The sequence below is a fragment of the Peromyscus leucopus genome, chromosome X, assembly GCF_004664715.2.
Source record: "Peromyscus leucopus breed LL Stock chromosome X, UCI_PerLeu_2.1, whole genome shotgun sequence".
Taxonomy (NCBI): Eukaryota; Metazoa; Chordata; class Mammalia; order Rodentia; family Cricetidae; genus Peromyscus; species Peromyscus leucopus.
Window position 1 is genome coordinate 62,151,902 of NC_051083.1, and position 12,552 is coordinate 62,164,453.

Consider the following 12,552-nt stretch of genomic DNA (forward strand, 5'->3'; position numbering starts at 1 on the left):
AACTATCCACTCAGAATACAGATTTAGCCTAACAGTATATAAAAGTTCATTGAGATGCTTTCATATTCCATACTACATTAACCTTAAAGAAACTACCATCTGTAGAGTTTTGGTGCATTCAAGGAATCCACATAATTATCAGAAAAGATTATTAAAACATTCCTTCCCTTTCCAGCTAAACCTTCCTTCCTTTTTACCTGCAAAGCTGCACTTCTGGCATATACTTTAACTAGGACAGTGTCAGCGTAGATTGAAAGAAGAGCATGATGGGAAATGAGCTAAGCCAGAAGTGAAGAGATGGGTGGACGTCTGTAACGACAGCATTTCTTCTCCTGGAATTTCTTTAAGTCTCAGAAAATAGTTCTTTTTCATCAAAACTTGTTATTTACAGTAGGACGAAGTGAATTTATTATTCTTATTTTAAGGAAATTAGCAAAATAACTACATGGAAAAGCTATTAAATATTTGAGAGTCAATTAAAAACAAAGCCTCTATATTTTAAACTAAGTCATATGTTAAAGGAGAAAATATTTTTGCATCACATGAAAAATTTAAAAAATGTATCAAAATTTGTGAGAAGCAGCTAAATTGGTGCGTACATAGAATAGAAATCAATAGGTCAAAATGCTGATATTAGACAAAAATGTTAAAAATCAATGAGCTAAGTTTTGAGACATGTTCTCACTATCTAGCCTGGCCTGAAACTTACTGTGCAGACCAGATGACCTCGAACTCACAGAGATCCATTTGCCCTGCCTCCCAAGTGTTGGGATTAAAGGCATGTACCATCTCACCTGGCCTAATGACTAGATTTCTATCATAAGAAACAAGAAAAAGAACTAAAAACAACACAGAAAAAGGACAAGGGAGAAAAATAACAGAAATAAAGAAACTGCAAAGAAAAATGAAGTTTATGAAACGAAAAGCTAGTTCTCTGAAAAAGCAAAAAGCCCTACAAGCCTGACATTTGACACATACCTGTAATTTCACCACTCAGGAGGGGTGGTAGGAGGGTCAAGAATTCAAAGTCATCTTCAGCTACATAGCAGGTTATAGGTTATCCTAGGCTACGTGCAGCCTTGTCTTATACACAGACAAAAGCAGGGGCTGGTGGTAAATTGCTTGCCAGGTAAGCATGAAGCCCCATGCTTGATCTCCAGTATCTGTGTAAAAGCCATTGTGTACTGACAAGGCAGTGTTGGGGAGGCAGAGACAATAGGATCTCTAGGGCTTGCTGGCCAGTCAGACTAGCCAATCAGTCCCAGGTTCAGACAGAGACCCCTGTCTCGAAAAAACATGGTGCAAAGTAAGTGAGAAAGACACCTAACATCGAACACCCACTTTCACACACATTTTGTAAACATTCACGTGTATCCACAGTCCTAGGTGCACACACACAGACATGGGCATGTACAGAAAAAGGGAAAACTACACTTCAGGGAACTTGATAGACCATGAGTTAAAATAATAACAACAACAAAAAGATAGAAGTTGTCAATACCGTGAGCGAGAGAAGGGGCATCGCTACAGATCTTTAGACATTTGAAACAATAATAACGTGTAAAGGAATAAATTCCTTGAAAGACAAATTGCCAATGTGGAATCAAGAAATGATCATCAATTTTAACAGCTATAAAATATTACAAATCAAAACTGTCCTATAAAGGAAAGTCTAGGCTCAAAGGTTTTCAAAACCAGTGAATTCTATTTAACAGTTTAGAAAGCCATAATATCCATCTTACACAAACTCTTTCAGAAAACAGAAGAGGAGAAATTTTTTCAAGTAATGATTATAAGATAACCATTGTTTCCAGGTGGCAGTGGCGCACACCTTTAATCCCAGCACTCAGGAGGCAGAGCCAGGTGGATCTACAGAGCAAGTTCGAAGCCAGCCTGGTCTACAGAGCAAGATCCAGGACAGGCATCAAAACTACACAAAGAAACCCTGTCTCGAAAAACAAACAAACAAAAAAATAGATAACTATTGTTCTGGTATCAAAACCAGATAAATACATTGCAAGCAAACAACAGGCCAGCATTCCTCATCAAGACACAATAACCCTTGACCAAGTTTCAGCAAACTAAATAAACAAGATAACACATCATGACCATGTAGGTCTTATCCCAGGAATGCAGTTATTTTACATGAAAAAAGTTAGTGCAAGTCACTGTTCTAACAGAATAATGGATGCTAGATGATCATTTTAGTAGATGAAGAAAAAAGCATTTAACAAAATTCTATATTCATTTGTGAGAAAAACATCTTTAATTAGAAATAGAGGAGAACTTTCTTTTCCTAATAAAGAACATGCTTGGAAAAAAACCACTATGGTTAACATCACACTTTACAGGGAAAAATTAGGTGCTTTCTCTCTTTGAATAGGAACAAACAAAGATAAGGATGTTCACTTAGTATTCCCACTCAACACTGTGCTGATGGTTTAACCCACAGTTACAATCAGTACAGTAAGACAAGAAAAAAAGAAATAAAAGCTTTGTAGAAGGAGAATGTATATGGAGACTTAAAATTCTAAATTCATAGATGGCATGCTCATGTACAAGGAACATGCTAAGTAATTCCAAAAATCTAGGAGCAAGGTTATATTATTGAAGATCAATATTCTACTTAAGATCTATATATATATATTCTACAACAAACAATTAGAAATTACTTAGGATATTCCATGCACAAAAAAATCAGTATCATGAAATAACAAGAATAAAGTTAACAAAATTAATGTAAGGCCTGATTATTATAGAGTTTAAATTAAAATTTGAAATTTAAGACTATATAAGTAAATGGGCTCAAAGATTAGATTAACTATTAAGACATTATTACTCACAAATAAATACATATAAATTCGGTGGATTATATCAAAAGATGTTTATATTAGTAACATCAATTTGTATATAAATCAATTTATTTTAATAGCTAAATGTATTTCTTAATATGAAAAAGATAATTTCCTAACCATTTTATCAAAAGCAATCTGGTGAAGTAGAGTATTTTTTTGTTAGTAAACCTGATGATTATGTGTATTAAGTTGGCGCTCAAAAAGTTACTTCAAATTTCAGATTTTTGGATTATAAAGGTTCAACATGTACATAAAACTGCTTTATTGAAACATGTGATCAAAATAGTAAAACTAGATTACAGACTATTTTTCCATGTAATAGTGCTACTTATCCATGTACTGGCCTTCTTATGGGTTCCTGTCGTGCTTGGGCTCCCCCAGGGTAGAGTTTCAGGGCCCAGTCACACATGCATGCTCCATTTCTCTCAGGCTTTCCCCGTTGTGATGTCTCTACCCCATGCTTGCCTGGCCAGCCTGGCTTCCCAATTCCTGATTGCTGGCTTTATGTCATCATCCATTTGATATTGCATGAGGTTATGCTCCAAGAGCCACCCCTAAATGCTTGTAGAATCTGTGTTGGGCTTGCTTTTTCAGATCCCTTCCCTGTATGGCAATATAGAACTTTCCTTGGGATAGATGGCTTTCTGATGCTTTGGATACATGGCACTTCTTGAAAAAGACAGGAAGTTGGTGCTATGGGTTGACTTATGTTCCCAGAGAGACTATAGTAGATTTCTATTTCTCCCATCTTGAAAACAGAAATCTCTTACGGGAATGCTGACAAATATTATTCAAATACCTGCTTGCTTATTTATTTATTTAATGAAGGAATGTCGGCTAGTTGGGTGTTTAACATTTTGCTAAACACAGAAAACTAAAATAGACAACCAAAGATGGGTGACCAGAAAAACTGTATAGTTTGAGAATCTTCAATCTGAAATCCAAAATGCTCCAAAATCTAAAACTTTTTCGGGTTAATCTGATATCAGAAGTGGTAATGACCATACCTTACATTGTTTCATGCAAGAAATAATTAAAAATTCTGTAAAGTTATCTTCAAACTATATGTAGAAGGTATATTTGAAACAAATGAATTGTATTTAGATTACTGTTCCATCCGCAGGAAATCTCATTATTTATATATAATTGTTAGTTATAAAGTCTCAAAAAAACAAGACAAAACAACCCAAATCTGTAATGCTTCTGCTCACAAACACTGTGACTAAATAAATGTTCTAGGAGTAAACCTGAACCTTTTAACTTAGTTGTATGACTTTTCAAGTTTATTCCCTTAGCAATCTACCTTCTACTTTCTAACAAATAAGCTTTTCAATTAAAATATTAGATTTATTTATCTTAACTTACATGTATGTGTTTTTGCCTGCATGTATGTACCACATGCATGCCTGGTACCTGTAGAGGTCAGAAGAAGGTGTCATATTCCCTGGAATTGGAGTTATGGGCAGTTATGAGCTACCATGTGGGTGCTGGGAACCAAACCTGGGTCCTCTCTAAGAACAGCAAGTGCTTTTTAAAAAATATTTTTATTTTATAATTAATTTAATTTTATATATCAGCCACAGATTCCCCTGTCCTCCCTCCTCCCACCCCCATCCTTCCCCCCCCCAATCCTACCCCCATTCCCACCTCCTCCAGGGCAAGGTCTCCCCTGGGGAGTCAGCTCGGCCTGGTAGATTCAGTTGAGGCAGGTCCAGACCCCTCTTCCCTACACCAAGGCTGAGCCAAATGTCTCAGCATAGGCCCTAGGCTCCAAAAAGCCAGCTCATGCACCAAGGACAGGTCCAGGTCCCACTGCCTGGGGGCCTCCTAAACAGATCAAGCTAATCAACTGTCTCACTTATCCAGAGGGCCTGTGCTTTTTTAAAACCATGGAACCATCTCCAGACCCAAAGTAGCTTTCTAAAAATTAAGTTCATCTTTTTTTTTTTTTTTCCGGGCTCACCTGTGCAGCATTTAAGGCTCTTCATATCTGGTCACAGTTCCCACTAAAGCCCTAAGTGTTCTTATTCTCTTATGTATTTATTCTGTGTTATACACACAGTACATTTTTTTTTTTTTTTGGTTTTTAGAGACAGGGTTTCTCTGTGTAGCTTTGCGCCTTTTCCTGGAACTCACTTGGTAGTTCAGGCTGGCCTCGAACTCACAGAGATCCGCCTGCTCTGCCTCCCAAGTGCTGGGATTAAAGGCGTGCGCCACCACCGCCCGGCACACGCAGTACATTTTTACTGTTCTTTCCACCTTCTGTCCCCTTTGTGTGCTGTGTAGACCCTCTTCTTCATCACTTAGCACTCTCTCAATCAGTTTGGAATATTCAGTTCAAAGTTTCAGGGTCTCAAGCTAGCCTTGAACTTGTGATCCTCCTGCCTCCGCCCACTGAGTGCTGGGTTTACAACTGTGCATCGCCACTGTCAGCTTAGTTCCATGATCCGTTAAGAGTTCACTTTGGCTCTCTGACTGTCCTGGATTTGAACACACTGCTTTGTTGCCCCAATTAGAGGGCAGTATTTTTGAGGACACTGGGTTTTCCTTGTTTGTGTGTATCTGAATCCAGATCTGAGACTGTTCTGGAAAGTAGTAGGGGCCACATGAATTGGTAAATGAATGAGGAAGTAAAGGAATACTCAAAAGGGCTTGGTTGATTTAGGCTAAAGGGCTTTCAAAGTCACAGGGATTGCAGCTAGGCCTAGGAAGACAGTACAGAAGGGGGAAAGGGCGTTTGGAGGAGGAGGAGGAGGAGGAGGATGACTATTATCCTAGGAGATGGATGAACAAAGTCCAAGAATGAGAGCAGAGATAGTGAGGAGGTCAGCTGGGCCATAGCTGACTGTTGCAATAGCTTGACCTTGTGACTGTGCTGACTGTATTTCTCAAGTCTCGTTGGCTCCCAGAGGGCAGAGGATTTTGTGCTCTGCTCTGTGCTCCCTTCCTAGTTGATGCACATCCCCTTAGTCACTGTTGCTACCATCTTCTGGTTCCTCTGAAAACACTATGTGTAAGGGTGTTCGGCTTGCGTGTGTGTCTATGCACCATCGGCATGTCTGGTGTCCATGGAGGCCAGACGAATGTGTCAGATCCCCTGGAACTGAACTTAGAGATGGTTTTAAGATACCACATGGGTGTCTGGGAACTGAACCTGGGTCTTCAGAGGTTGAGACCACTGAGCCATCTCTCCAGCCCTGACCTTGTTTTTTTTTTGTTTGTTTTTGTTTGTTTGTTTGTTTGTTTTAAATTGAGACGAGACCTCCTAAATGGTCCAGCCTGGCCTGGAAGTTGCTATGTAGCTCAAACTGGCTTCAAACTCACCCTCCTCCTGCATAGAGGCCAGACTGCTGGGATTATAGGTGTGTGGGAACATGTCTGCCTGGCCTTAGAGTTCCTGCTCTTTTCTGCTCTGCATTATCATTATGTGCGCATAGTTTCCCTCTCCAGCCACATGAGACGGGGGATAAGGTCTTCCTCACCTTTGCATTTTTAAGACACCGAGAGTAGTACACTTCCTAGCGCATATTGGATACACAGAAAATATTATTTATCTACCATTTGTTGATTCGATTGCAGAAGACCACAAGGATATCTGTGCGCAATTGTGTATTGTGACACAAAACTTATATATGCCTTCATACTGTGTGGTCTATTTTTGGCAATTTTCATTAAAATGATATCTCATTGTACCAGAATACTGTCATTTCAATTTTCTTCTTTGTTCCTTCTTGGATGACTCATATCTCTTATACAGAAAAATATGACAGAAGGGATTCACAAAGGGTTTGGACAAGTTTATGAATGACAGAGCCATAAACATCTGGGTATAAGAAGTGTGGAACACGCAAAAGGGAAGTAAGAACTTGCATTTCTGAGATGTCTGTTAGGTGCCACGAACTGTGTCTCAGGCACTTGACATGCATTACATCTCATTGAATCTTGCAGAATGAATCCATATAAAGGCAGAACATCTCAATCTATAAGGCTAAACCTACATCTGTTCACATGCATAGCTTCTCCAGGTACCAGAGGCAATATTCGTGTTTATTAAAATTTTATCACTCTCTTAATACAGATGAATCATTCGATTTGCTTTTGTTTCTGAGGAACACAACACTCACTCTCAATTCAGACTTCTACAGCTTATGGCTGCTTTCTGACATAACTTGATCAGTTTTTAGAGTCCCGGTGCTCTAAGTTACAATGCAATCCGAGACAGTCCCACAGCAATAACAGCAATTACATTTGTTCACAGCACTTACCTCTCTATTTCATTAAGCTTCCAAATACTGAATAAAGGTAAGTCAAGTCAAGTCAAGAAAAGAGACTTCCATTAACCCTGACACTGGCAAATTGTCTCAAATTACAGCGTGCCTTCTATTTGTATTCTAGACATATTGAGTGGTTTCTCTGAGTTACATATTATATACCTCACCTATGTTTAGAAAGAAAATTGGGAGCAAATTAGTTTAAGTTACTTCTAATTTAAAAAAAATAATAGAGACTTCATAAAGCATAATGCTCTCAAGTATACAGCATACATTTGGCAGACATCATAACATTACAAGCAAAGCACCATCCCTCATCTTTGGGAAATAGCTGGAGAAGGAGGGTTTCACAGACTGCTTTGTTATTTTCAGTTACACAGTCTGAGGTTTGTGGCTCTACCCTCATTGGTGATAATGTGTTCCCTGCCAGGGCTGGAAGTAGGTGGGAATAGATGGGGTACACCTTCGAATTAGTGATTATCAGCACACTCACAGGTCCCAGACAGCTTTTATTACTTGTTTTGGGAAAACTAAAACAGACGTCTCGGCTTTGTAAAGGCCATCTCATATGACTAGAGAAAATGGCAACGGTTCAGATGACACGTTTCACAGTTTGGATGGTCCAGCCCCAATCTCTGTTCCTCTAATTGCTGGAAACCCACCAGACCTGCCTTTCTTAGTGATTATGGTTCCTGAACTTTACACTGGTCAAAGACAATTGAGAGAGAGGATGACCGCCAAATGTGTCACATATGTGTCATATCACACCTATGGCATCCCTAAAAACAGACCAAAACCTAGCTTGTATATTTCAAAATGAGCCCCTTCCCTTTTGAGGCTGGGGGCTGAAAGTATGCACATACTCCAAAGAGTTCTTTGTGTGAACAGGTGACCCCTTCCCACAGTCTCTGTAATTAATTGAGAAATTAAAGTTGGTTGGCCTTTGAGAGCTTTTGTTAAAAAAAAGGCAGAAGGTCTTGGCTATTTTGGAACAAGAGTCCACTATTCTGCCAAAACAGTGTGTTATTGTTATTGAAGTGTCTCTCAACAAAACGGTATTGAGTGGTGAGGACGTGATTTTGATTAGGTAGAATGACTCAGCTCTTCCCCTTAAAGAAGAGAGGACTTGTCAGAGCCTTACTTACCTCATGATCTGGGATCTCAGAGGATAGTGTTTTCCCTAGGATGACCCCGGTCAAGTATGTCCAGCAACGAGCCGTGTTGGCAAGGTTATAGCCTCCTGTCTCCATCAAGAATTGTGAAGTTAGGAAAGAATAGTCACAGAACAGGAGAGGGAAGGGGGTGAGGAAGGAGAGAAGACTGTTTTAATAAAAGGTCTAAAAAGACAACTCCAATTTGCAGAATCTTACTTAAACATCCCTTAATGATATTTGTAAACCACCTAGTAGGTAGACTTTATGGGAGCAGTCAGATCATGCACAGAGGAGAACTTGTAATTTCAGGGGCAACACAGATTAAAGAGGCTCTCATCTCCTAGCAAATATGCATCCGAGGAAGCCAAGCATCTCAGTTCCACCAAGAGACATTAGTGAGACTGAGAACCCTGGAACTCAGATGTCTGGAGGTGACCTACCCAATGTGATGGTTTCTCAGATGAATTTTGCAACAATTCTATAAAGTGACTGCTGGCTGTGATTTGTATTTTAAAGCTATTGGCAGATCTAGTCCTGAAGGCATCCAGGAAAAAGAAAAGGAAAGTGCTGACAGAAACAGACTTCCTTCTTTTAATATCACCACAAACCACAGGCCTGCTGGCGGAGATCAAAGACAGTGAGACGAGGAAGGGACTGATGATTGACACCCTGACCCATCGCGTCAGGTCCTGTCACAGTCACCCAGAAGCCATATTACACTGGTTAATAATCAGCATATTTTTGTGCTGAATGGATGTGTTTGCCATGCAAGCATTAGAACATTGGCCTTTAGCTAAATTCCAAGAGTATAAGCGTAAAATGGAATGATTTCCTAACCTCGGAGCAGACCAAAGGATATAAAAGCAGCTCTATTTTAGGTAGGGTGACCATATACATTATCATCCAAAAGGATATGCTTTGAAGAGCAATAGAGGACACTATTCACTGTTATGCTGGGCTAACGTATAGAAACTGGGACCTGCTGTTACCCTTGTCTTGAGCTTCCTACTATTTGAAAGGCCAGGGAGGCTAGGGTTTCTGGAGTGTGTGTTTCAGGCCTCAGTGGGACCGTTCTGATGAAGCTTGAGAACACAGCCATCTCTACAAATTGTCTATGTGTTAATAAGAGCAGAGAATCTCAGCTATACAGATTGGATATTACTTGAAACATTCCTGGCATGGAAAATTAGTCTGTAAGACAGACTTATTTGGCATAGTTATTGATTTAAAAAAGAATCACTATAGGTTTTATTTAAGGAGTATGCTGTCTCTAGTATACACATAATATTACTCCATTTGCAAAAATTTCACTTATGCACAGGCATTTTCAGGAATGCACATGTTGCGTAAGAAGAGTTATACTTACATATTCAAGAGCCAAGCTTTAGGTTAAAAAAGCAAAAGGACTTGAGCTAATGCTAATAGACTCTTCAAAAGAAGGCTGTAGCCTCAGACAAAAGTTAAATTCTAACAGATGTCTGTTGTAGAAAGGTCTTTTTCCCCCAGCTGGACCTGTATCATAATCGCCATCCTTAGTGTTGTTAAGGAAAGTAATATGCCATGCAATGCTTATCAATTTTATCTTTTTCTGGAGATGAAGTTAATAAATTTCTTGCCAGCTTCTCATAAGAGAGTGTCTCTTGCAATCAGTTTTAATTTTGATCTCTCTGGGGTTTGAAGATGTCAAAGGACTAGGTTGTGCTGCGTGCTTACTTGCCTCCATGAGACCTTCCCAGAATTTACCTGGACTTGAATTTTACAAGAGGCTGATGAAAACTATTAGCTTGTTCATCATATATGCAATTAATTTCTTTACAAAAAATGTATCTGTGTGAGTATTTTGCCTCCATGTATGTATGTATACCATGTACATGCTGGGTACCCACAGAGACCAGAAGAGGTATTAGATCCCCTATAACTGGAGATACAAAGAGTTGAGCTGCCATATGGGGCTGGGAACTGAACCTTGGCCCTTTGCCAAGAGTAGCAAGTGTCCATAACCACTGAGCAATCTCTAGCCTACATATATGCACTTTTTTATACATTTTTGAGACAAGGTCTTGTGTAGCCCATGATAGCCCTTAACTCCCAATCCTCTTGATTCTATTTCCCAAGTACTGGGATTACAGACATGTGCCACCATGCCTAATGGCATCTATGTGCATTTTAATCTCAATCCACTTGACCATATTTTAATATACTAATTTATTGATCCAATGAAATACATATTGTGGCTGGTGAAGAGACAGAAGATCCATCCTAAGGTACCTATAAAGGGACTGAGGTTGGGCAACGTTCTAAACACATAAATGCTTCTGTCAAACAGACCTAGCATTCTGTTAGTTTAATAATGCAAATAGCAGTAAGAGGGAAGCAGGATGAATGCTCAAGAGACTATGGGTCTCTCAAGTTTGCTTCATTAGAACAAATCATGCTTTAGGGGAAAGGAGTAATTCTTGAATCCATCGTAGGTATTCAGTTAATTCATGTATTTACTATTCATTGTGAGTAGAGATAGAATTTCATTGGTATGTTTGAAAACATGATGACTTAATGACTACTGTGACAGAAGGACCCACAGTCTTTGGGGGCTGACATCCTCGATTATAATCTAATTTCTTCTTGTTTTTTGGTTGTTGATTTTTTTTGTTTGTTTGTTTTTGTTTTGTTTACTCAAGACAGGATTTCTCTGTATAGCCCTGGCTATCCTGGCACTCACTGTGTAGCCCAGGCTGGCCACAAACTCACAGAGATCCACCTGCCTCTGCTTCCCAGATGCTGGGATTAAAGGCATGCACCATCACTGCCCAGCTTCTTTTTTATTCAGTGCTCAGGTTTGAGCACAGAGTCTGTGTATGTTAGGCAAATGTTCTACTTTTAACCTTTTTTTTTTTTTTTAAGAATTCAAACAAACTTCAGAGTGCCTGGGCATCAAAGCACATGTCAAGCTGACTAGGGATGGGCCAGAGTCTATGCTGAACTGTGGAGGTAATCTATTTCATAGTTAGGCTTCTGGGACATAGGCAGGTTAGTACTTCCCAATCCAAGAAAATCAACATATCTTCTATGCCAAGAAAATGTGGAGGAGGGCTGACAAGTTCTCTTGGTGGTTTCCCCTTGAACTCACCTCCTCCTAAAATCAGAGTTGCCAATTGCCACTGAAGGACATACTTCAGACACTTGCCGATGCCCACTGGTGTCATGTTAAAGGAACACATTGGGTCCCCAGCAATGGTGTCTGCTCCCAGCTGTAAAACCACTGCTTTAGGATTGAAGGCCCGGTACACTTCCTTCAGCACACTGGGAAGAAGAAGGACACAAATGATCAGAAAAAGGGCAGTTTCAGTTAGGGCTTTGTAGGGGTAGTAAAGTGTGTTGGAGGGACAGTTGAATTATCGAGTAATTGAAATGTAACCCGTCCATCACATCAAACTGTCCATCTTAAAGGGCGAACCTGGCTGTATGTGTAGTATACTTTAATAAACCTGACTTAAAATAACAATTCCCCTATTTCCGCCATCACCAATGAACAAATCTGCCCTTTTAATTTCAGAACCTAGACTTCGATGAACAATTGATATCTATTTAACTTTCATAGCCATGGGGCATAGTATACACATCTATTCCATTTTAGAACCTAGAGAAATAAAACACATACATCGAATAGTTATGAAGACTTTCTTCTGATAATCTTAGATAGCAATCACACTTGGAGTTTATCACCTAATTATCAGTGGGGGCAAGAAGCACAAGCCTTGAAAGCCTAGATGGTATCAGCTTACTTTTCATTATGCAAAGGACTTGAGCATTCTGAAATACAGTCCTCCCTGGTGCATATGCAACCACGGTATTAGAAGGAGAACAGTATCAACTGATCAAAAATTACAATTTGAAAGTACCCCAAAGAACAAGTTGCAGTGGGTAAATAGGGTAATTTTCAGTAGAATCAATGCTATCAAATCAGCCTAACTGCTATTTGCAGAGGGCATGAAGCCTTACAGATGAAAAGGGAAATGTCAATGTGACAGGTAACCTTAGTCAGGCTTCCAATATTATCATTAATTGAACACTGACAATGTCCAGAATGCATTCCTAGGAATTATAAGGTCCTTGCTCTCAAGGGGCTTACAATCTACTTTCCAGACAAAACATATCCCAGTCCTCAAGGGCCAGAGTGACTCTTACAGAGACATGTAAACAAGTGCAAATTAACAGACTTCAGAGTTGAGAAAATACAGAGTCAAAAAGTGATCAAAAATGTTGACGTTAATG

At 39.4% G+C, this 12,552-nt stretch overlaps 1 protein-coding gene across 1 annotated transcript in view; it reads right to left on the reverse strand.

Annotated features, from left to right (window-relative positions):
* The window catches only part of Hdac8 (histone deacetylase 8), a 218,047-nt gene that overhangs the window by 109,440 nt on the left and 96,055 nt on the right, over window positions 1–12,552 (reverse strand). The window contains exons 8-9 of the mRNA XM_028892077.2: window positions 11,408–11,580; window positions 8,272–8,366 (exon numbers count right to left, since the gene is read on the reverse strand). Of these exons, the coding sequence (XP_028747910.1) occupies window positions 8,272–8,366; window positions 11,408–11,580 (268 nt within the window). The remainder of the gene's footprint in view (window positions 1–8,271; window positions 8,367–11,407; window positions 11,581–12,552) is intronic.